The sequence below is a fragment of the Colletotrichum scovillei genome (genome assembly GCF_011075155.1).
Source record: "Colletotrichum scovillei strain TJNH1 chromosome Unknown Contig00004, whole genome shotgun sequence".
Classification (NCBI taxonomy): Eukaryota; Fungi; Ascomycota; class Sordariomycetes; order Glomerellales; family Glomerellaceae; genus Colletotrichum; species Colletotrichum scovillei.
In genome coordinates, this window is record NW_023336262.1 from 3,277,759 (window position 1) to 3,301,908 (window position 24,150).

Consider the following 24,150-nt stretch of genomic DNA (forward strand, 5'->3'; position numbering starts at 1 on the left):
CAGACTGTCAGTGGGCAGAAAGTTCGAGATTTTGGACAAGACTGACTGACTGCCTAGCGTCATACAGCAGTCTCTGTCTGCACAACCTTGATCAAATTGAATGAGTATTCCGCCGTCCGGTGGATGGATGGGCCGGCAAAGCTGGGGAAACTTGGAAGTCAACGGGAGAGCACCGGCAGGGCAAATTGGGAGCAATCAAAAAACGGCATGTCGTCCGCTGTTGGATCTTTTGGGGCCCGTGGACGAGGGAGATTGACGCGGTGACTACCCGGGTCGTCCAGATTGAGGTCTAGCGTGGCACCACGCACCGCATCCGAGCAGGTCCGGCGTCCAGGACGAGAGAATAACTTGAAAAAAGAGTCTAGATAGCCGCGTTGATGTTGCGTCTTGCCGTTTTGCACCTCGTGGGACAGTCCACCGAGATTGGGGGAGTCGAAAAACGCAGTGTAAGACCGAAAAGAGGGCGATAATGTGAGCAAACGGGCATGGTCGCCAAGCCGCATTCAAGGAGAGTGGGAGAGCGTATCCTCAGTTCCCATTCCCACTGCTACCGATGGCCGGGGGGAGGCCAGCAAGCCGCGGTAGGTGAATGCTCGTCAGGGTAGGGCCTGGGTGGCCAGGCCTCTGGTCTTTTCCGTTACTGCGCTGGGCAAACGTGGGCGTTTCCATGCCCCGTCCCGGCTGGCTTGGCATCTTTTGACTCTGTCATGCCCGAGATGGAGTTGAGATTGATGAGGTATTCGAAACTACCAGATTGTCCGCGAAAGAGAGAGATGGATGGATAAGGTAAAGTGGAAGCAGGTGAGTAAGTACCTTGGGTAGGTATCTGCGTACAGCACGGTACGTCCAGCAGGTAAGGTACGTACAGAGAAACGGCTGCGGGTGACGGATGCAAAGTACATACGTACTGCCTGTCCAATGGCATTCTGGCTGAAACGCGCTAGGCAAGTCAGCCCCTGCAGCAACCGATGATGCCCCTGAGCCATGACCAAAAACCATCAAGGGCCCACCGGCTGACGATGCAACCGCAGCCAATTCATTGGGGGGACTAAAATGTCGACCCTTTTCGTTCTGACTGAGGTGATGAAATGTCTGTCCACCACTCACTCGCTCGCCCAGCACCACGCCCGAGGCTTTGAGCACCTGCTTGCGGTGTGCCTTCTCAGCTTATCAGCTGCAGACTGCAGTGCTGAGGTGAGGCTTGACGCCTGTAATTGTGCCTTCCAGGGGGGCAATTCTGGTATGGGGGCATGGGGGGCCCGGCTCTCAAGTAGAGTGCCTGTGTCCTTTTTAAGAACATTTCTCGATATATCCATCCCCGTGTGCATGTCCGCATATCCAATGAACCCCATCCACCTGCATCGGTCACATTCTAGTACACATGGTAAGCCGTTATTGTAATTTATATCTGTATCTGTTCGGGAAGGCACGAGGCATTTGAGAGAAAAAAGGAAAGGCGAGGACGGCACACTGGCCGGATTCGCTCGAGTCCATTCTTATTCGCTTCGACGCACCATCCTCATCCCTTACATAGATCCAGATTCCATGGATGTAGGTCCGCGGTCCACCGTCGAGCCGGCACGGCATTATCGGGAGGAGGAAAAGTCTCGAATCGCGTTGGGTTGGGCTCCAATGCCACGCAGCAGAGTGCCATGGACTCGAGCGCCCGAGCATCTGGAGCCATCCGATGTTCGCACTCTCGATCAGAGGCAAGACTTCATCTTGATCAAAGCGGGAGTCGCATAAAGACAGAGAGTCCACACAGCTTGGGGCAATGACATCAACCCTTCTTGTGCGTAGATGTGCGTCAACGAGATGTAAGTTCACTATCCTCCCAAACATCAAAAGCCTTCGTTTCTGGAATTCCCCTCTGTGACTCCTTCCCCTTCCCCTATTTTCGCCGGCCCCATCTCTTCTCATACCCGACCACGATCCTCGCCCATTCCACTGTACGCGACACAAGACGATGTCTGGCCTCTGTGGAACGTTCGAGGAAGGAGCCTAGCAGGAAGGACCAAGAATGTTCAATGAGGGCCAACCGAGCGCGCCCGACTGCCGAGTAAGGCAGGCCTTCGCCGCATCAGGTCCAGAAGAATTGAAATAATCCAAAAATCAGCTTCCCTAAACCTTTGAAGGACGAAGTCGCCCTCCTCGGCTCATCCCCACCCAAGCACCTCCTGGTTTGACGAGGACGCGTATCGCAGAGAATGGCTGAGCCAGGGGCCGTTGTTGAACTCATCAATCTCGAATCCACGGTTCCCCTCCTGCTCACTCTCTGAAAAATCTCATCAACTTCCAACGGTTTTGCCGGTCCATCCATCCCTCAATCACCCAAGGGAACGTGCCTGCGTGCCTGTCAGTACGCAGCCCCCATTTCAGGCTTTTCCAAATCGTCCGTACTCGCGGGCGCTTGCTCCCGGGAACATCCAAACTCGAACTTGCTTGTCAGTGCCAGCAGTTGTCACCAAACATCCGAGCACGCTGACGGCTGCTGCACTGCAAAGAATGACAAGACAAGACAAGCCAGCCCTTCCTTCCGGCAACGATGAACCCGTCTGAAGATTTCTAAACAGTCGATCCGATGAACGACCCCTCCTCCTCTCATCTCGTCTCTTGTCACTCATCATGCCAAAACCCCGCACAGAAGTTCGCTTCTCGTATTACCTACCTTACCGCATAAATCATCTCAAGTCTTGTCGTTTACGTGCTCCTTCAACCGCAGTAAATGACCTATCCCGTTCAACCCTTTCTTCCCGCCCGGCAAATACTCTAAAAACCTTGAATCTGGCTTTTTGCCTTTCTTCCTTGGCTCGGCGTGGAGACCCGGGCGATGCTTTGCAAAAATGCAAGACATTGTGCGCCAGACTACGCATACCAGTGACAACCGAAGATGCCGACACAAGTCACAATGAGACATCTTATCATCTTCTCAACGGCCAACATCTCGGCCGGCGCTATCGCAGGAGTGACTCGGCTTTCCCCCATCCAGGGTATCCATAGGTAATCGTCAGGCGCCAAAAGAAGTGTGAATGATTTCCACCTCCCGGGCGGCTGCGCGAAAATAGTCTCCTCATCACGAATCGCATGCACGCTGAGCTAATCTATTCAGATGAGCCTCTCTCCAAGCGCTACACATCCTACCGTGGTACGTCTGCGATTCTACCGTGGTAATTACGAAGCACCCAGGCAGCCACACAAACAGCACGACAGGACCACCCTTTCTATGTAAAGTTGTGGTGTGGAAAGGGATCACCCGGCACGCTGCATGACATCGAATCGGATACTCTCCTTTCCTCCTCCCAGAGGTAGGTAGGTAGGTACTCTGCACTGCTCTTAACTGCGTACAGTACTTCACCCGTCCTTAGTCATCAACGTCAACTCTGCAGCGGGAAACGGGCGAATGCACATCATCATTCAGGAAGCGGCCTCTTCCCAGCATAAACACGCCCCCCAATCAATCAAATCAATCAAGTCGCCTCTTTCTGCATCGCCACACACCCCAAGGATCAAAAGACACGAAGACCAAATTGTGATTCGCGCGCGCCCAGCACTTCTGTCCATCCACTCGCTCTTCTTGTCGGTGAGCCAAAATACGAACGACCTTGGGGCATGTGATCTTCGCGCCGACGGAAAAAGATGCCATCGGTACAGCGTAAGCGCCCGAGACATGGTCCTTGGGATCACATCCACGAACCGATTCATCAAGCCACACACAACGGTGCTACTCCGGACACACACACTCGTTGAAAGTCTCACTCCGTACACTCACTCACTCTTCGGATCCGATTCGTCCTGTCAACCCGGCCAAAGATAATCAAGAATGTCACTCGCTGCCAACACTGGCAAACGCTACTAACCACTCACTCAACCTCATGCCCTTGACCTTTCCTTGCCGCTCGTCATTAAACTCAAAAAAAGGCAGAATGTCTCTTCCTCGTCACCTCCGTCATCTCGTGACCGTCATTGTAGTCAGCGCGCGCCTGCGGGAATTCCCACTCGGCCCTCTATCGCCTCATACCCCGTCGCTCCTATTGGTTTACTCAGAAGTTGTCTTCTTTTGATCACCAGCCTTTCAGCCTTGTAATTAAATATGTATTTCTTTGGTTCTACGGAGTGTGTGGTCCATGCCGAATCTGTGATTTGCGAAATGTCACCACAACCCAGGGGATCCATCAATGACGTCTGTCTTTGGCGTCGTGTGCCTAGGCAATTCCTTTATTTACTCCGGGTTTAGTCTTTGACTGGCAAAGTGAATTCAAGTTGTAAATGGTATCACTCTCGAGTCGTTCATGTTAGCATGGTCACTGTAAGTGGGCGATATGATGAAGGATTTAGGTAGGCGAGCAATCTCAATGGTATTTCTCAAGTTCCACCACCCTACGACTGTAATAGCAATCATCTCCCTAAACACCAAAACAAGACGCCGCTGCCTCTATGATGCGCTTCGCTTTTTCTTTCGCGGCCAAGTGTATATACTCCGTAGGTACGAATGCCGTTTGGGAACGTCCCCCAAATCCATCGCCAAGCCGATCTCTGGATTTTTCCCATCTAGTTCCACCTCGCGCCTGGGGTAAATGACTATTCCTCCTTTCCTCCGAGCCATGGACGATTGTCCAGGGCCCCTTCCAATATTGTCCGCCATTTCAACAAGAAGTGTGGAGTTTTATCCTCTCTTCCCCCTTCCTTTTTGGTTTTCTCTTTTCAATATTTCGCCCCGTGTGGGCCAGACGGGCGATGTCATACACAACTAGTACGGCCCCATTGTGATCTTGCCTAATCCATCCATGTCCTCCGGGCCCCTCAAGGCCCCCAGAACGACGGGGACGAGCACAGCATTTTCTAAACGCTGGCAAAGGCATCTGGTGGTAATTGAGACTACGCGAGGCTTAGTATTGGTTTTCGAATGTTCCAGGTTTCGGGGTTTCTTACCTTTTTCTCGTGGAAGACTGCCAAGGCTCTGGTAAAGTCCCACGCGACATCGGACAGGCACATTTCCGAGTAGGTGGGTGTCATTGTCGTCTGCTTCGATAGCTCGACGATCATGGCCTGTCGCTGTTCTTGCTCCTGCGCAGACGGAGCCGGTGCTTGGGCTTCAGCAACAAAGACATTCGGAAGGGGGTTAAAGGCTCTGAGGGAGAGCATGTCGCTGACGACGCGGATCGGGTTGGTGTTGGGGCGTCCAGGTCCCAGAACGAATGTGCGTGAGAAGCTTCTCAGTCCTGTCTTGCCAGCTTTGTCGCACTCTTCGAATTGACCATGTACTGAAATGATCATGCCGTCCACGCCGCTTTGGGTTTGGCCAGAAGGGTCGGCAAGACCAGGCAGGAGATGGCAATCCATGATGTATTTGCTGATGTCCGTCTTGATGTCTGGGTGCTGTGTCTTCGGGAGGTCGTTCCACAGGTTCCAGATCGACTCCCTGCCTGTGATCAGCCTGGCAGCTCGAGCGGCCGGCGTCGTAATCTTCATTAGATTGCGACTCTGCTTGATGTAGGACGACCAGGGCATCGGCTGCGGCTGGTTCTCGTCTCGAATGGCGCGCGTGTCGACTGCGAGAGAAAATTGGCTATTGTCGTCGTAGTACTTGGTAAGGAGAGCAGTGCGGTCGGTGTCGAAACCAAGGAAGAATTCCAACAGGAAGGCTTCTCCAATGCCGTTGGCGTCCCGGAAATCGGGTCCACGTTGGGTAATCGGTTTCGGGCGGCCAGCTGCCTTGAGTTCCGCAATTCGTTCCGGTGTCAATTGCTCACCGTTCAGAACTTGCAACTTTGGGAAGAAGTGCAACAGCTCGAGCACGACTTTGGGATCCGCGATTGGAATCGGGTTGCCCGTCAGGTACAAAGTCTCAAGCTTCTTGAGCTTCGATCTCCATCTTGACAGGCCTGCGATGTTGTCGATCTGGTTCCCGCTAAGATCAAGATTCTTGAGATCAGGGAAGGTATCCGCCATCTCTTCGACTTGTGCGACTGTGTCAATGTTGTTGTTGGCCAAGCTGATGCTATGAATGGCATCAATCTTTTCCTGTGCTGTTTTGAACAGTTCGTCGCAGATTCTCATCATGACCTTGAAAAGCTTCTCAGCTCTATCCTTGGATTCCAGCATTCCCATCTGGATCAAGCCTTCATCTTGGTTCAGAGCGTCAAGTCGCAGAAGCTTGTTCTCCATATCGTATCTGAGTGACATGATGCCTTGCAGTTTTTGCTTTGTTTCCTGTGCGGCAGCAGATGCCTCATTTGCTTTGGCCATGGATCCGTCACTATCGGTGATCTCCAGCTGAGTACCGGCAAACGTGAATGAGTTGACCTTCAGAATTTCCTCCGCATCTTCCTTGCTTGCCGCAACGCTGACCAAATCCCCCTTCAGACTTGACTATTGAATGTTAGCGATTTTCGTAGTTTATAAACTTCACCCCAACTAGGAGGGGGCATAAGCAGCCAGTATGAGCTATTTGTTTCTCGTTTCGCGAAGTAACTGGCGTTTCAACGAGGCTGGATCATTCGGCGTCCCTATGTAGTTCCCCCAAGCCTCACAGCAACGCGACATACCTTCTTGATGTGCACCGTTTTATTGCGACCGGACAGAGTTGTGGCTTTCCGCTCCAGAAACATGATCAGATCCCGCAGTCCACCGTCGTTGTTGCTCGCAGCTTTGCTCTCCTTCAAACCCTTGACACTGAGCCAGACGAGACCAGGTCCCTGTCCTTTCCTTCTCGATACCAGGTCATTTCCATCGCCAGTATCCAAGTGTCGAGCAATCGCCTGGTGTACTTTCGAGCCGGGTTTAGTGGGCGGACCGTTGGATCTCGCCGATCGTTGAGGTCTCGAATTGTTGGAATCGTCCGACGGTCCTCTGTTGACGTTGTTTGAACGGCGAGCGCTGCTGGCTCCAGCGCCGCTTCCCATGTCGAGATCTCCATCCCTGTCGGTTTGGGTTCTGCCACCTTTACGCTTCTGGATTCCACCGCCGCGCGAGGTTTTGGCACCCAATGTGGAGTTGCGACCCTCGCGTGCTGGTCCCGATGGAGTGCCGCGAGGAGCTCTTGGAGGCGCCATCTTTGGAGAGGTGCAACGAATAAGGTGTAGCTAGAGGTGATTGTAGGTCGAGGACGTTCGGAGGTAGAGAGTGTTCGTAGGTTGTTTTCGCTTGTTTTTGTTTTTCGCTGAAGGGTACCCACTTGAGCGAGAGCGAGATGACAGCGCGTTTACGCAGAAGAAATAAAGCCTTTCGAATCCTCAAGGATTTCTCCGAATTGGTGTCAAGCGAAAGACGGTTGTGTTTCGCTGTGTCGCGGACAGCTTCAGAAGCCAAAGGCCGGATGGGCCAAGGCGCAGACTCGTGGGCCGCCGTAAATAGAGTATGTAAAATCGGTATCGCTTTGAGCCCTCGACAAAGAAGAATGTAGGAAAGCCGTCGATGAGGATCTCTGCAAAGAATGCGCGGTTTTAGGGGTGGTGTCGCAGGTTATGGGTGAGTGATGAGGTGACGGAGAAGGCAGTGAAGAAATTCGTCGGTCGCGAAAAGCAGTGACGTTTGGGTCAGCCCCACTACAGACCTCCTCCAGCAGGCACACAGGCAGGAACGCTCTGGTCGCATGCGACCTCCCTCAAATAGGACTAGCCGACTTACGTCCTGGCCAGCCACGCGCCTCACCTTATATACTTTATCTCATTACATAATCATTAGAGGGTAGGCACCTAGGGAAGCAGGATATCAAGGCAGTCATTGGATGTCGATTTCTTTCCCATGGCTGCCTATCCAGTCTACCTTATGCAGCTATGGTAAGGTACGGCTTCGCAAAGGAACAGTCACTAAGTGATACCTTAGGAAAGCTCCTTTCAGGAAGGATACGAACATGCCTACCTGGTTTCCCTTGTTTGGTCACCCATGTGTCAGCTACCCACCGCCGATGATTGGCACAGCAGTGATGCGAATGAGCGAGGGGAGGCCTTTGATGACTCTCAGGCAATCATAAAGACAACATTTCATGGAATTAAAACGAATGACGCCCGAGTGTCACTTCGTTGAAGCTTTATCTGGGAGTGAAAAAGTACAAAGCATTGTGAATTGGTCTCAGGGCCAAGCGGGCACCAAAGTACCTCAGGTACCTCGTTTCCTGCCCCGCCTGAGACCCTTGGGAGCTTGAGCTCTCGGGTCTATTTCTGGTTACATAAGCATATGTGATCATGTGACTCAGATACGCTTTCGCGCGACGACGCGTCTACGGTGGAAAGTGATGTACTAGGCGTAAAGAGGTTGCCACTGCGCCTTTGAATACTGCCTCGACTATTTCGCGGACATCCTCGCCAAAGTCCCGAGCATCGTGAGATCGCCGTTTCTCAAATAGACCGCGCTATGATCGCATCTCAAAGGTGATTCAGTGACTGATTGACTGAGTACCAATCACTCTTTCGCGAAATGGATTCAGACGAATACGATGACGATCTCGCGGACGAGGATTTGGTTGAGGCACTCAGTCAGAGCCAAGCCATACCTGCGAGCTCGGGCATCAATGTACAAAATGGCAGAACTTCGTCTGTCGCTCAAGCACTGGCACCATCTTACAGCCGGGCCAACGCTGCACGTCATGCGCACCCGTCTGGTCTTAATGTAGGACTAAGAGTAAGTTGGCTTACTTATTGACTTTCACGAGGAAATCGTGTGCTAATAAGCACTTCAGAACACGGCAAAGACAGTGGCTCAGCCTCTTGGGACCGAGTTGGATGATTTGCCCTCAGACGCGTTCTCCTCTTCACCGGAGCCTGTTGCACCACTCGCCAGAAACGGACTAACACGCACTTCGTCATCAACTTTTCGCCAGACAACTCTACTAGGCGGCAGAGTGGCAGACGATGCCTCGACTCAGCCGCAGCAGCCAGGCTTTGGTCGTGTCTACCGAGGAGACAAGCCAGTAGAGGCCCCTTCTCAACACGCCATAGATCGTGAGGCCATGAAGACATGGATATATCCCACCAACCTAGGCGCCACGAGAGATTACCAGTTCAGTATCGTCAAAAACGGTCTGTTCAATAATACACTCGTCGCGCTACCTACAGGTCTCGGCAAAACATTTATTGCTGCAACGGTGATGCTCAACTACTACCGTTGGACAAAGGACGCAAAAATCGTATTTGTTGCGCCTACGAAACCTCTCGTAGCTCAACAAGTCGACGCTTGCTTCAATATTGTGGGCATACCCCGGTCAGAGACCACTCTTCTCACTGGCGACACGGCGCCCACTCTCAGGGTAGACGAGTGGGCGTCAAAGCGGGTGTTCTTCATGACGCCGCAAACTCTTCAAAACGACATTTCACACGGCTACGCAGATCCGAAATCCATTGTACTTCTGGTAATTGATGAGGCTCATCGAGCAACGGGCGAGTACGCGTACGCAAAAGTGGTGAAGAGGATACGCCAATACAACCCATACTTCCGTCTACTTGCCTTAACAGCAACACCCGGGTCCAAGGTCGAGACTGTGCAAGAGATTATCGACAATCTCGGAATATCCCACATCGAGATCCGCACAGAGGATTCGATTGATATTCGTCAATACGTTCATTCAAGGAATGTCGAGCAAGTAGTACTCGACCCCTCGGATGAGATATGCGAGATCAAGGAGCTATTCACGAAAGCCCTGAAACCGCTGATGGATAAGCTGACCCAGCAAAACATTTACTACGGAAGAGATCCAATGGCGATTACGACATATGGTCTGGTGAAGCAGCAACAAGATTGGTTCGCCAACGTCGGCAGAAGAGCCAACCCTGGGGTACAGTTCATGATGAGGGCTATCTTCAGTATCTTGCAAAGCTTGGCTCACGCGATCAAACTACTCAACTTTCATGGCATCAGGCCTTTTTACGAAAACCTCAAAGAATTTCGAAGCGAGATTGAGGACAAGGGAGAAAAGGGCTCCAAATACAAGAAGCAAATTGTTAACGACTCGAGCTTCCAGGAGATGATGACCAGGGTGGAAAAGTGGCTTCGCCTAGACGGCTTCGTCGGGCACCCAAAGCTTGCCGCTCTCCAGGACACCGTCCTAAATCATTTTATGGATGCCGGTGCGACTTCCACTCGAATCATAGTGTTCAGCGAGTACAGAGACAGTGCCGAAGATATCGTCAAGGTACTGAATGTCCACAAACCGCTGATCAAGGCCACTGTCTTCGTGGGACAAGCCGACTCGAAGCGATCTGCAGGCATGAAGCAGGCCGAACAGATTGCGACAATACAAAAGTTCAAAGATGGCGAATACAACGTTCTGGTCGCCACGTCCATCGGAGAAGAGGGACTGGATATTGGCCAAGTCGATTTGATTGTTTGCTACGACGCCTCGTCCTCGCCCATTCGAATGCTTCAACGAATGGGTAGAACGGGCCGAAAGAGGGCCGGAAATATTGTGCTACTGCTGATGAGGGGTAAAGAAGAGGACGCGTTTGCCAGGTCAAAAGACAACTATGCGGAGATGCAAAAGTTGATCTGCGAAGGGAGCAAGTTCAACTTCCGTCACGACCTTTCCACTCGCATCGTACCTCGGGAGATCCGCCCGGAAGTGGACATGCAGCATATCGAGATCCCCATCGAGAATACGCAGAACCCGTCGCTCCCAGAGCCCAAGAAAGGAAGAGCGAGGAAAAAACTGCCGCCCAAGAAGTTCCACATGCCCGACGGTGTCGAGATGGGCTTCGTGAAGGCTTCTGCCATCGGCAAACCCGGTGCGGCGCCCAAAAGAGGCCGCCCCAAGAAGCAAGAGCAGCAGCAACAGCCGACGGAGGCTGATTTTATCACCGACGTGCCCACGCTAGATTCGGTCGTGCTCACAGAAGCGCAACTGGCCGAGTTGGATAAGGTGTACCGGTCGCTGCCTGCCAGTCGGACCAAGATTGAAGAAACAGAGATGCCGGAGCTGACGACGTACCCTCTGCTCCAGCGCCGACTTCGACCGGTCAGCAAGGTTCAGCACAGCCAGCGTACCAAAAGGTACGTTAAGTTATGTCAGAAGTTTGCCAAGAATCAAGATGAGAGAAATCGTTGGGTGCGCCGTTTCGGTGAGGAAGACACGACCCGGTACGAGGAGATCCCCGTGCCATCGTTTGCGAGCGATACAGAAGATGGGGCGTCGGGTCCTGGGCCTCTGGGGCAAGTCGCGACGGCACTGTCGTCCGACGAAGACGAGCCCATTGAGGAGTCACGGCCAAAGAAACGCCGATCGACCGGGACCACAAAGCGCGCCGCAGCATTCACGTCTGCTTCAGCCCTAGTCGTCGACGATGAAATGGACGAGACCATGGACGAGGAATCGCCTCCCCGCCGCCCGCCAAAGAAGGCCGCAGGAAGGGGACGAGGCAAAAAGGCTGCCAAACGGGTCGCCCGCGGCATCAACAGCGACGAACTAGGCGACGCCTGCGACAGGGACAGCGACGCGATGGAGACGGACGGCTCAGACAGCGGAGGCGACCTGCTCGACTTTGTCGTCTCGGACGATCACCCCGTCTCCAGCATCCAGCCGACGTCGTCGACGCTCGCGACGAGTCCCGTCGTGATCTCTTCCGCAAGGCCACAGCCCAAGGGAGTTGCTCGGCCGTTTTATGTACCGACTGAGTTTCCGGGAACGCAGGAGTCTGTGGATTCGCTGCCGGACCTCGATGGCGTGCTGATGAGTAGTAAGGGGAAGAAGATATTAGGTTTCGCGGATCCAGAGGATGATGGATCTGAGGTGGATGCTACACCGCGAGCACAGGGCGGTGGACGGCTGCAGAGGAGGCGGCCAGTATTTGATAGTGATAGCGACGAGTGATGTGGCCACGAGGTCACTTGAGAGTTGTTCACCCTCGGAGTACGGATCATAATGTATCAAGACGGTAAGGGGACATCACTAGCTCAAGGACACAAGCACAAAGGACGGATAATGATTCAATGAAGATGTATTGCACTCGCTCTGACCTACCTCGGTCCTCTCCAGACCGTAATGCCACCTCTACACCACTCGTATATCCTATACTCAACCCTGCAATCGACCTCCAACCAACGACGCTCGCGTAACTTCTCTAACGATACCAAGTCAGTAAAGCAATCCCTTGAGAAACAAGTCAAATGCAAAACAAAACAAATTTGGACCAGCAAATGTCAGAAACCCGATTTAAAAGCACAACGTTCCCACCCCACCCCCCGCCGCCCCCTACCCCCCCGACAAGAACCCAAGGACAGCACATGACGATGCAATCTTCCCCAGGCCCCGATAACGCCGGAGTTTTAAGATAGGAGGTTCTCACGAGAGGCGAAGCCGAGGGGCCAAAACCAGAAAGAAAAGATCCAGGAGAGAGAAAAGTCAAGGGAATCCAAAGTCCAAAAAAGAGAAATAGAAGAAAGAAGAAAAGAATACTAAGAAAAGAACCACGACTCTCCCGATCCCAAACGAAACACTCCACGCTGCCCGACCATCCCCTTTCCTACAAACGCCCAACAGCACAAACCCTTCTCCCCAAGAAGCGCAGAGCTCCCAGTGGAGAGTGCGCCTCAAAGGTTTGGAATAAGGAGGGTGTACTTTTTGTCGGGGAGTATTTGGTTCCGGCGGGCAGCGCTTGCATGGAGGGCAAGTCCAAGATCGAAAGATTTGCGTCATGGTCCCCTCCCGTTCTTCCTTCTCCTTTCCCGTCTTCCTCTCTTCCTTCTTTCTTCTCCCCCCTTCTTGTTCCCCACCCCGGAATCCCTCCTCATGATTTTGTTTGGAATGCTCGGGGCGTCTCAGACGGCTCTTCCTATGAGTATAAAAGGTTTTGATGGATTCATCATATCATGGTCATGTTCCTTCTCCCCAAGCTTGAGGGGGGAGGAGATATTTCGAAAGAAATTGAGAATGGAAATGGAGCTTACCTTTTTCCCTATTAGACTTCAGTAAACTGCATAATCTGCATGATAGTCTAAGAAAGGAGAAAAGAAAAGTATGGCTCGCGTCGAGGTCGGTGCTGAGTTGTCGGGCCCGCGACGGTACCACGAGGTTGAGGTGAGGTGAAGGTTGAGGTTGTTGGAAAGAAAAAATTCGCAGCCGTGTTTTTTTGGGGGGGAGAAAAGGTGACGAGGTGGGGCACGGGGACGGGAGCTCTTGAACGGCGGCAGCAGCAGCCAGAGCTGGAGCGGGGACCACATAGGGAAAGGTCGGCTTATCTAAGGCAGCAACATGCTCCAGAAACGACCGCTCTCACCGGGGGATTACTGTTCACGACGGTATACACAGTCTCAGAAGCCAGGGTATAGGGGGCTCTCATACTAAAGGCGATCTTCTCACCATTTCATGTATGCGTAGTACTTCCGGGACAACTTGGGTGCTATTATGTCATTCGACACATGGACTGAATCCAGAGTCCCCCCCGACCCGGACGGAATTCGGCCCAACGGGCAACGGCCACGGCACAAACGGCTACAATGCTGACAACGGCATACCTTCATACATACATTGCATTTCACTGTACTCAATAAGTCACAATCAAATCTGGAATAAACACAGAGTGTCTCATACAATAAGCAATGAGATTTTGTCCTATCTACTTTCTGGGGGATGTGGGAGGGTATCTATCTAACTACCTAATGTTCCTTCGAGATGTCCTTCAAAAATGTCCTTCAAAAATGTCCTTCAAAAATGTCCTTCAAAAATGTCCTTCCAAACGACCAAGCATCAAACCCCGTGCAAGGGAAAGATTGACTCAAAAATATCCTTTTCCAAAAGACACTTCGCCCCGGAAAAAAGCCCTTCCTCGTGTTCAGATTGCAGATCCATCCTCAAGGCCCTCCTTTGTCGTCCATGTCTCGCAACCGTTCCCCGAGGTGAGGCCAAATATACCACACCCGGGTTCTTCCCCGTATGCCCGCCCGCCCCTCTGACGTTGAGGTCAATAGCTAAGACAACACTTGGCTTCGCCGCAAAGACTCATAGCTACTCCCACAACCACCACGTCATTCATGTACCTCTCCCCGCGGAGTCCCGAATCAGTTCCGGGACACTGCGCTCCCAAGTCTCACTGCCCAAGATAGAGCTGCTGTGCCTTTGCTTCATGTTTTTGCCGTTGTTGTTGGTGTATGGTGTTGTTGTCTTTTTTTTCTTTGCCTCGTAGAACCCAGAGCAAACTGTCCATCAGCGAACACGAGACTACCAAGTGGCAGTCAAGTCAGTGTATCATCTCATGGCATTGCTCAACGGGCACTCGGAGAATTTCTGTTTTTGTGGCTTCAAAAATGCCATATCAAATTGAGCGAGATATGTCTCTAGACCCTCTTCCTCAAATCGTGGAGTTTCAAACCATAGACTCTCAAGTCTGGCTACCCAACCACCACGTATCCCACCACACAAAACCATCTTCTCTATCGTCAATCTCATGTGAATCAAAAATGAGAAAAAAGACAAGTCCTAGAGCAAGCAGCGTAGATGTGCGAGATCAATAATACAAAGTACGCAAAAGAGGAAAAGTCGAACGTCCGACTTCCTCGAACCTCTTGTGAGGCTCATCCCATCCAGTCATCAAATCATTAGCTGGCCCCGTGCCAGATCAACGTTTTTGTCACAAGTTTCCAACGCACCAAGCCCTAGTACACATTTACTGGCTTTGAAAGTTCTGGTAATCCAAGTTCCAGTCGATGGATTGGAAAGGGTCCTGTGACGCTTGCGAGTAACCCAAACCAGCACTTGGCACTTCGCCGAAGAGTGGCTCGTACATCTTGGTCACGTTGTTGGCAGGGAACAGCTGGAAGTCGTTGCCGCAGAATTCATTTCCAGCGCCAGCGTAGTTGTCCTCGAAGCCCTCGTCAACCTCGGCCAACGAGTTTGGCGTAAAGAGCATTGCGTTGCCCTGACCAATAGGAGAGATGTGTGGTGCAGTTTGGGCAGGAGCAATCTGAGGCTGGCAAGCAGGAACAGGCTGGTAGATGGGGAAAGCCATGTCCAGCTCCTTCTGAGCGAAGACGGCTCTGTCCGGGGTGGGGATCTGGGCGTGTGCGCCGTAAATATCCTCGTTCACCGTGAAGTCAGGACCGTCCTGGTAAATGTATGGGCCAGTCGAGATTTCGGTGGCAGGGGTGTTGTGGTCGGAGGGAGACAGGGACATCTCCAAATCCATCTGTCCATCGAACCCGCCCTGACCAACCATTTGGTCAAACTCCTCGTCCGAGATGTAGGAAGGGAACTCCATGCCATCAATGTGGGAAGCAAAGTCGCCAACAGGGCCGATGGGGTGCATGGGAGCGAGGAGAGGGTCGTTGAAGTTGAACTGCTGAGCCTGGTCCAAAGGAGCAGGCGGGGTAGCGGCGCTGCTCGTAGAGGGAGTAGGCATTTGGTTGAGAAGAGGGGTGGATTGGGCGACACTGCCGGCAACGCTCGAGGGCTTCTTGCCGTTGGTCTTGGTGCGAACGTATTGCCAGCCATGGGCCTTCTCCATGTGCTGTTTGCAGTTTGACTCCCGCTTGGACTTGTATGGGCAGGGCTTGTACAAGCACTCGTACATGGGCGGGGCCGACGAGTGCTTGTCGTTGTGGTGGCGATCCATCTCCTTCTCGGTCGGCCATCCATAGTTGTGGTATTTGCATGAAGTGACGGGGCACTTCCAAGGACGAGAGTGAGTCTTCTCGTGCTTGGTCAAGTCACAGGGACGCTTGAACTCCTTGTTGCAACCAGGCTCACGGCACTTCTTAGGGGCAAGCTCCTCAGGGCTGGCGTTCTTCTTGCGGCGAGCCATGGAACGCATAATCTCCTCGTCATCTTCCAACTGCTGGCTCAATGAGCGCTTCATCTGAATGGGGCTCTTGGGGTCATCCAGATCGACTTCCAGGCCGGTGGCCATTGAAATGGCCTTTCCGTCCTTGCGAATGCGGATGAGCTCGGCAGGGCGGCCGTTGTCAGCGATACCTCCGAAGAGCTTGATCTCGTCGGTCCTACGGAACAAGTTAGTTGAGTGAAGGGTCAATTGGGAACGGATATCGTACGGGTCGACGTCCATCTCGGCGGCGTCTGATCCAGTCTCCTTGGCGGCAGCGAGTTGTCCTGCGTACTGGCGAATCTGTTCCACGAGATCGATGAAGTATCCGTTAGTGTAAGGGCGGTCGTTGGGTCGAGTCTGTTCTCGGTCGCTTAGGTATTCCACGGTTGCTTGAATGCAGTGGATCGACGTCAGGCAGAAATCGAGGTACAAGGCGGCGGTCTTGGTCCTCTCCTTCATCAACGATCGATAAGTAATTGCCCAAACTCCAGTTTCAGTTAGTGAATGACTTACGGGTGCCATGAAAATAAGGGTCTTTTCGAGATCTCTCAGGCAGATGATCTCCTTCTCTCTAATGCGTCTGGGGATGTCAAGAACAATCGGCTCAAAGTCCTTGAGAGCAGGCTTGGCCCGGAGTGGGCGGAGGACGTGCTCGTGGATGCGGTTGACAGCCTTGGAGCTGAGGGCGGGAAGCTTCTCCATGGTGGCAGAAGAAGTGTTGGCAGCGGACCTTGTGATGGCGGATGCCTTCTTTGATGCGGTGGTTGCAGGCTCTGTCTCGGTGGTGGGGGCGACAGAGGTTCCGAGTCCGCTGTCTGATTCATGATGTCTCGAGGAACGGCGGGTTCTGGGGCGCAGAATGCGACGTTCCGTCTCCTTTGACTTTTCCTTTGCCATGGCGGGGTCGACGACGGGCAGGTTGAGGAAGCCTCTGGGAACGGGAAGACTATCGTCGCGGAAAGACTTGGTCTTGGGGGAGACCAGGTTGATGTTGGCGAGGGACTTGTCAATGTCGTCGACAATCAAGGCCATGCGGCGGCAGTGGGCGTCGACAACGTCGTCCAGGTTGGTCTGGGAGCGTCGAAGGCTTGGAGGGGCAGCAGTCAAGGCATCATCCATAGAAGAGGTAGGACTGGTGGGAGAGTGGAAGGTAGCGCCCTTGCGGAGGCTGTTGGTCTTAAGAGTGAGGCCAGTGCCGGCAGGAGACTCCGGGCGAGTCACCGGAGTCCTGCGTCGAGGGTTGACGGAGACGGACATGGTGACGGTGATGACACGGGTGTCCAGAACTCTGTCGGCTAGGTTGTGTTAGATCTCTTGAGGGTTCATGGGGTTGTAGGGCTGAATAGGACACGGAGTGTGAGTCACGACCAGGACCTCACTGGTAGGTCTGATGTTGTAGTCCTAGCCTCTTGAGCAAGCCCAAGGTCTAGGATTGGCCAATGTGATGAGGTGGCGGGAAATGTTTGAGACGGATATCGTGTGGACAAAGTGGATGAAGAGGGGAAGAGAGAGAGGAAGAGGAAGAATAGGACGAGACGGGGCCTTACGTCGAGATGAAAGATGGTATCGAAGGCGATAACGTCGATGGTATGGGAGATGGCAACGGAAGGCCAGACGAGGCGAGAGGCGAGCAGAGCAGGCGAGTAGTGGATTTAAGGCGAGGCCGTTGAAGTCTGCCTGATTTTGAGGGGTCCTGTCTGCGGGAAGAGGAGCAAAACAATGTAGTATGATGCGCCTTGTCGTCCCAGCTGTCGTACGCGTCGGCGTATGCACACGAGGATGGAAGAAAGTAGACGTAGATAGTCTGAGCTGCTTGCTGTGTGCGATATTCTCTGAGGATGATGTGTATCCGGGAGAAAGAGCAAGAGACGAAGAAGCGGACTGAAGTGCGGCGGCCTCAGTGGGACGAGACGGGACTGGGTTTGGTGTCGAGGAAGCGGCTTGGATATCCTAGAAATCGAGGAGAGCAAAAAAAGAGGAAGAAAAGCAGGAGGAGGAAGAGGATTCGGTCGAGGATTGAGGGTGGGTGGAAGGAGAGAGAAGAGGCGTGTGGTGGTCGCGAGCGAGGAAGAGGCGGTTGTTGGTGTACCGGGGGTCGAAGGTCATCGAGGTTTGATTAGAAAAGCAGCCCAGCACTGAGCACCTTACGCAGTACCTAGAGTGTGAGAGAGAGAGTCCAGCAGCCAAACGAGCACCGGGTGGAGAGAGACAGAGAGCGCCGCTGCGCTGAACGGGAGCGACAATTGAGCGGACCAGAACTCTGAAGAGAGCGTCCGGGGCGAAAGGCTGCTGCCTAATCGACTAGCCAATGGGAGAGCGTCGCCGTGGCCCAGTGGAGGCGGAGTCTGGGCTTTGCGGATCAGGAAGGATCCAACCCCCGGTCACCAAAAAAGAGATACGTACCCAGGGTACCCTTCAACCTTCCATTGAACCCCACCACCACCTTAGGTACGTACTTCACACCATCAACCACCACATCCTGTCCTCAATTCTGCCATCTTCCACCACAGTCCCATCCTCGGTCTCCTCGGTCTCATCGGTCTCAACCCCCCAGAGTCCCATCCACTCGTCCTTTCATCAACAATCATTCGTCCACACATGGAAATGAAGATTTCTCGCCAGTATTTTCCGTTAAGCCCGCCCGCCGGCAACAAGCCAAAAATCCACTCGTTCCAAACAATGTTGGCTGCACCTCATTCCGGGCCACCTGAACATTGGAAAGACCCGCTGTTAGGGTCACCGCAGCTATGCAGCCCGCTGCTCAAACTGCACGGCGGTGGACAAACCCATTGAGCACAGCCCCCCCGAATCAAGCATCAAAGTACACGATTAGCACCGACTACCTATCCGTACCTCTCATCACCTCGCATCACTTCCCTCGAAGCAATGATACCATCACCAATACTCTGCCCCATTAAGAGACACCCAGCCGCCAGAGTAACGGCAACCCGGAACACCAGATGCTAGCTGTCCTCGCTACCCTGGCTCACTGGGTGTCAGAAATGAACACCTTGCACTGCAACTCGACGTCTCAATTCCTATGCTACCAATGACGCTGCTGTCAGCAAAACAATGGAACCTCAATCAGCCTGTGGTCCCGACTCCGACTCCGTGTCTGGTTTTGTTGCTGCTGCTGCTGCTGCTACTGCTGATTGTCACCTTTACTGCTGTTTGTCACTTGCGGTCCAGCTTGGGAGTTCTAGCACTGCTCACCATTGTGCATTGCACCCATCCAACTTCCATACCGCCGCGTACCTCACCGGAGGCAGACGAATTCTCTCGTCCCTGAATGCTCCATTCGAGGGGTGGGAAACGCAAACCCATCGCCAACCCCAAATAGTACAAAGTACAACCCGCCAGAACGATGTATCGGATTGACGGCTGCCTTCTCCAGCTCGCAAATCTTGATGGGTCCCGAGAAGCGGGAAACGCAAGGGTCTGGTCCGGTACTGTATTCGAAAGCAGGGTGCGCCAGCCGGACGGGCGCCAGAACATCTCCCTCTGCACAGAGTCGCTTTACAAATGGAGACGGCAGCAAGGCGTGACCGCAGACGGGGGCGTATCGCAAGGTTCGATCAAGTTTCAACATGCACCGCTGAAGATGAGCTGAAGTGGGCTATTGGCCATCCTCATCTCTCGCTGTTGCCCACAGGTGACAGTACTCCGTACGGACTACGGATACACTCGAAACCTCAGGGAGACGATTTGGCTGTCCAGCCTCACCAGCGCCCTCAGAGTCGGGACGCATTCGTCCAGATCAACATACGAGTGACCAGAAACGCATCTGCACAGCCAAGCTCGCCAGTCACCACCAGTGACATCTATTCTCACGATACCGCATTGCACAGCATTACTCCGTACCATGCCATCATACCTACACAGCACAGCATAGCATAGCTCGCTTCCTACCTTATTATGGCCCTCTCTCCTGCACACCTGTTGCACCGGTCGTGGCTTTGAGGCCGCTAACGGTAGGGCGGCAAGCTAAGAGTCCTCATGAGAACCAAGACACGAGCAAGACTGGACAGGACTGGAGAGGGACTCATAGTCTCATGCACGGTACCTTTTTTACACTCGGAAACTGGGTCAGGGATTAGACTTAATTTGGCCTCGCTCTGAGTCTCTCTGAGTCCCTCTCGCTTACCCCCGTCAAAATCAGCCCATCAGAACCAAAGTCCCAAAGCTAACCCGCTCATCAATCTCCACCCGCCAGCCCGTTCCATGACTTCCCACTGGGTCGTTTCATTCTCCGCCAACCTGGGACCATTCCCAAGCGAACTGTTGGCTGTCTTACATACTCCAAATTCCGCTCTTCTGTCACTCAGAGTCTCAAAGAGTCCTCAGCCTCCTCCGCAGGCCCTCAAGGTCGCAGCAATGCCATGCTGCCATCCACTGTGATGTGCACCTACGTCTTTGCGATGGGCCTTCTCAACGACGAGCAGATCAGGGCTCCCCTTGCGTTTGCCCAAAACGGTAGAAGGGGTCCAGATTGGATTGAGACCAACACCAACCCTCTCTCATTATGTCACCTTTCAACGCGGAAGATGACCAATGACGCCCTTGTCGCCTGCACCGGTACCATTTCTCGCGCGTTGCTGATATCACCAGTCTCCATCAACCCGTGGTCCGTGATATGTGGAGTTTATTGAAAACGGTCCACTGCGGACCAACTGCCATGGCCTCTGCTTACTGTTGGGGGCCGATCAAGCCAGCGCATCCACGGACCAGGAGAGAAGAAAACGCTGGAGCAGACAAAAAGCTTTGCTTCAACTTCCGGTCAAGCTCGGCATTTTCGTCCGGCCTGTCACTAGACCACGGGACAGGCAGGGGTCGGAACGGCCAGCGGGCGCTCTGATTCTCTATCCCACCCACCAAGATTACACACCCAGTCTGATTAGCCAAGCAAAGTCCACCAGTCTGGTCTGGGTCGGCCGAATGGCGTTCGGTACAGAGCACGCGGTACCAGGGTTACAGTTTGAAGGTTGAGTGAGAATTCTGAACCATTGACAACTCGTAACCCGCAGCTTCGCAAGAGCGACCGTTCGCATTTCACCTAATCGGGATTCAGGGACAGTCGTAGTCTGGAAATCTAGGGCATGAACATGAGCAACAACATGGACCTGCATATCTTGACTCGTCAGTCGTCACCTAGCTTGCGTTGGTTAAAGCTTGGCGTGTTGCTCTGACGATGCTGGATTGCGCGGTTGCGCATATCACCAACGAATTCGTACCCAGGGATTCGTACTCAGTCGTGTATGCTTGTTTGCTGCACAGGACTTTGGCGCAGGGAAAGTCGCATGACGGATGCGCGTCTGCTCGCAGGAACACATTCAAACGAACCTTGGTCAACCAATTGCTCACCACCATCACCACTCGCACTCGCACAACCCTCCCGGTTCCTCTCCACACATAGGGCTGGCGTGGCTGTCCACCTGTCCCAGTGACTCTAACGCAAGCCAATCCAAGCTGTTTACCGACAGACGAAAGAAGCAAGAAACTCAAAGCAAGCAAGCTTTTTGACTCAAAATCGGTTCCCGGCTCACCGTCCACACTGTGACTTACCCCGAACGCAGGAGAGAGGCGGCGTCACATCGTCCTGTGTACCTACTCAATAACTTAGCCGCCTAGTCACTTACACGTTACATGACCGTTCCTGAACACGCCGAATCCCGTACCCCGTATCGTATTCCAGGGCCCTAAAAAGAACGCAAGAGTTAGGACTCGTTAGGAACCCCCCTCATTCCAACGGGTATCGGTTCATCCGCAAAGCCTATGCCGCCGTCCCATTGGCTCAAGAAGCCCATCGTGTATCGACGACACGTAGGCGGTCACGAATCAGCGATCCCGACCCCAACTGTCTGCCCGTCGGTCAGCCCTATGGGTGTCCCTCCGTCACCAATCAGCTTTGCGGAAATAGAGCAGCCTATCACCAAACTCCGCTTCGCCGATCAATTGCGGCCATCTCTTTTTTTTCTTCCTAGGACTTTCGACCGCGTCGTAACAAGGCATCAGCATTTCTGCTTCTTTGTTAGGCCAATACGATACGTACCGGTTACTCGCTTCTTTGAACCGATGCGGTTCTACACCAGACAGGCACACCCGTTTCCTGAGACCATGTTCGTTCCACCTGACGCACAATAGACAAGCCAGTCATTGATTGGACTAACACAGAGGCCACGAATCTGTATCGACATAAAAAGAAAGAGGGTTGTGACATTGTTGTTTATTCTCTCTGCCTTGAGCTTGTTTCCTTCCGCTAGACCCTTTGAAGGTTTACTCGTTCCCAAGTCATGCACGTCAGATTCCCAATGGGCTCCCAAGTTAAACCTTCTCTCAGCGGCCCTCCGACATGGTACACTAAGGTATGATTGCTTTGGGAGGCGATGGCCGGCTGGGACAAGGATGGCCAGATCGCTGGAAACATGACCTTCTCTATTTCTCTACTTTGTGGACAGAGGAATGCTTCCCCTCCCCCTCTTCACCAGCCACGCGGCTGAAGCTCACCGTTGCTCCTAATTGGGGACCCTCCGCCACAGCATCTCGACCTCATCCATCAGCTCCTCCAGTGGCAACTCGGGGGTACATCCCGCTCCTGTGATGCGTGGCTCCGAGCTGCTGACTACTGCGCGGTGGTTCTCCTGCTGCTGATCCCGGCTGCTCCGTTGTTCTCCTGTCTGGTGGGTGGCGTTCACTTGCAGAGGACGGCTTGCGCTCGCCGAACTACAGGTTAGCCATTCGGACATATCGGCCGTCCCCTCTACCGCACGGGGGGACGTTTCTTGCTTGGTCTTCCTCTTTTTGGTTTTCAGGGGCGCGGGAAGGAGGTGAAAAGTAGATCCACGGACGTACGAGGGTATCTGCTCGGGCTGCGTGGGAAGGGGTGGTGCAGGACCACTTGGCCCCTTTTGCTCTTGATGTTGCTGCTGATGATGCCGTTGTCCACCGTGACTTACCGATAACCGCTGGTGACAATATGTCTGATGGGCACCTTGCTGCTCTCCTCGATGATGCTGCTGCTGGCTGGCTTCCTCCTCTCGAGCGTCGTGAAATCGCTTATTGAACCACGGTGACGTCGGAGATCTACCACCCCTTGAACTATGTTCAGCTGCACCAGCAATACCTCCTCCGCCACTTCTGCCGTCAGTGTTCCCTCCATCTCTCGTGCCGTTCCCATCGTGACCACCCATCGGCTGGCCCGGAGCCCCGTAGTCTTGATATCGACGCACATCATCCCCCCGCCGCGGGGCCTTCTGCCCCCCTCGATCTCCTGAAGCACCTGGAACACCGTAAGCATCATTCCTACCAGTATTCTCCCTCAAATCCGGACGCCTCTGCTGCTGCTGCTGCTGCTGCTGCTGCTGCTGCTGCTGCTGCCCGTGCAGATTCCGCGTCCTCGCCAGCGTCTGCGTCGACGGAGGAACGGCCTGCATCGCCTTAACGGCCCTGTCCTGGACGCAGCGGGGACAGTTCCCCCCGACGGGACTCATGCAGCGTTTCCTTCCGCGGCAGACGCCGGACTCTTCGCAGGTTTGTGGCGGTGGCGGCGTGGAGGGGCTGGAGGGGCAGGTGAAGCAGGGACAGAGGAGGAATATCCACGGGGAGCGGGTGTTGCGGGTTCGTCGTGCTCTTTTGGCGTTGTTGGCGCTGCTGGTGTTGAGCTGATGATGATGATTGTTGCGGGCAGAGCTGGCGGATGAGGCTGTGAAACTGGAGTCGTGTGGGTCGAGCTTGCGCGCCTGTTACGTCTTGTAGTCTGCGCAGTCTATGTCTTCGAAGACGCTGTGGTGGCAGTCTGTGTAGATTATTTGCTTTTCCCAGCACATCTTTCTTCTCGGTGACTTCCGGGGCACACACAAAACCCCCCGGGTGGTATCTCGAAATTTGACGTACCTATGTGTTATGTATACCTCCTGCTTGTCTTGATATCGGGAGTTGGGTTGCTTTAGTTTTGAGGGTTTAGCCCCTGGAGGCTGGAAACGGGGGTTTGGATTTCGATTCTTGGCTGGTTGATACGACTGGCTTCTTGTGAGACTCTCCATCTCTCTGTCTGTCTCTTCTTGTTCCTAGGAGAGAGAGGTCTTGACTTGACCCTTTTGTATCGACGAGGACAGGTGAGTTGGAGTTGTGGACAAGGTGTTTGGGACAATGTCTTGTGTTTTTTCTCTCTAATCCTTCTTATTCTTCTCTGCTAGGTAAAGAGTTTGTTTGTGGCTATTACGAGGACTTTGTCTTGGGATAATTGGCGTGTCTCTATCGTTCTTGATGGTCGAAACCACGTTGTTCACTTCGAGTTTGCTTTAACAAGACGGCGGTAGAGGGCTTGGATCATTTCTTGCTGGACTATCAGCGATGGTCCTAGTAGACCTCGACTTACACTGTAGCGTCATTCCCATGTCACCTTAGTACT

General features: G+C 53.4%; 4 protein-coding genes across 4 annotated transcripts; 1 reads left to right on the forward strand and 3 right to left on the reverse strand.

Moving 5' to 3' along the window:
• Nucleotides 1-4,007: 4,007 nt before the first annotated feature.
• HER10_EVM0010966 (TAP domain-containing protein) lies at nucleotides 4,008-7,503 on the reverse strand. Its single transcript, XM_035480410.1, has 3 exons — nucleotides 6,546-7,503; nucleotides 4,930-6,369; nucleotides 4,008-4,875 (listed from the first exon to the last, which is right to left on the reverse strand). The coding sequence occupies exons 1-3, from the start codon at nucleotides 7,050-7,052 to the stop codon at nucleotides 4,840-4,842; spliced, it is 1,983 nt and encodes a 660-aa protein (XP_035335339.1). The 5' UTR covers nucleotides 7,053-7,503; the 3' UTR covers nucleotides 4,008-4,839.
• A 912-nt stretch (nucleotides 7,504-8,415) lies between these two features.
• HER10_EVM0007695 (type III restriction enzyme) lies at nucleotides 8,416-11,797 on the forward strand (the record flags this gene model as incomplete). Its single annotated transcript, XM_035477241.1, has 3 exons — nucleotides 8,416-8,607; nucleotides 8,678-10,528; nucleotides 10,694-11,797. 3 exons carry the CDS (start codon nucleotides 8,416-8,418, stop codon nucleotides 11,795-11,797), a joined length of 3,147 nt encoding a protein of 1,048 aa, XP_035335105.1.
• A 2,084-nt stretch (nucleotides 11,798-13,881) lies between these two features.
• Nucleotides 13,882-18,078, reverse strand: HER10_EVM0000762 (uncharacterized protein). The gene is made up of 3 exons (XM_035470530.1): nucleotides 16,257-18,078; nucleotides 15,970-16,196; nucleotides 13,882-15,918 (listed from the first exon to the last, which is right to left on the reverse strand). The coding sequence occupies exons 1-3, from the start codon at nucleotides 16,998-17,000 to the stop codon at nucleotides 14,589-14,591; spliced, it is 2,301 nt and encodes a 766-aa protein (XP_035334602.1). The 5' UTR covers nucleotides 17,001-18,078; the 3' UTR covers nucleotides 13,882-14,588.
• Nucleotides 18,079-22,255: 4,177 nt separating this feature from the next.
• On the reverse strand, nucleotides 22,256-23,566 carry HER10_EVM0012776 (uncharacterized protein; the record flags this gene model as incomplete). Its single annotated transcript, XM_035482162.1, has 2 exons — nucleotides 22,256-23,429; nucleotides 23,487-23,566. 2 exons carry the CDS (start codon nucleotides 23,564-23,566, stop codon nucleotides 22,256-22,258), a joined length of 1,254 nt encoding a protein of 417 aa, XP_035335482.1.
• Nucleotides 23,567-24,150: the final 584 nt, after the last annotated feature.

Bases quoted from the DNA above. Each gene is read 5' to 3' on its own strand.
- HER10_EVM0010966 (XM_035480410.1), bottom strand. From the start codon at position 7,052: ATGGCGCCTCCAAGAGCTCCTCGCGGCACTCCATCGGGACCAGCACGC. The intron at 6,370-6,545 runs GTATGTCGCGTT...AACATTCAATAG, and splicing joins AAACGGTGCACATCAAGAAG to TCAAGTCTGAAGGGGGATTT. The intron at 4,876-4,929 runs GTAAGAAACCCC...AGCCTCGCGTAG, and splicing joins CAGTCTTCCACGAGAAAAAG to TCTCAATTACCACCAGATGC.
- HER10_EVM0000762 (XM_035470530.1), bottom strand. From the start codon at position 17,000: ATGTCCGTCTCCGTCAACCCTCGACGCAGGACTCCGGTGACTCGCCCG. The intron at 16,197-16,256 runs GTAAGTCATTCA...TCGTTGATGAAG, and splicing joins CCCTTATTTTCATGGCACCC to GAGAGGACCAAGACCGCCGC. The intron at 15,919-15,969 runs GTACGATATCCG...CTTGTTCCGTAG, and splicing joins GCCGAGATGGACGTCGACCC to GACCGACGAGATCAAGCTCT.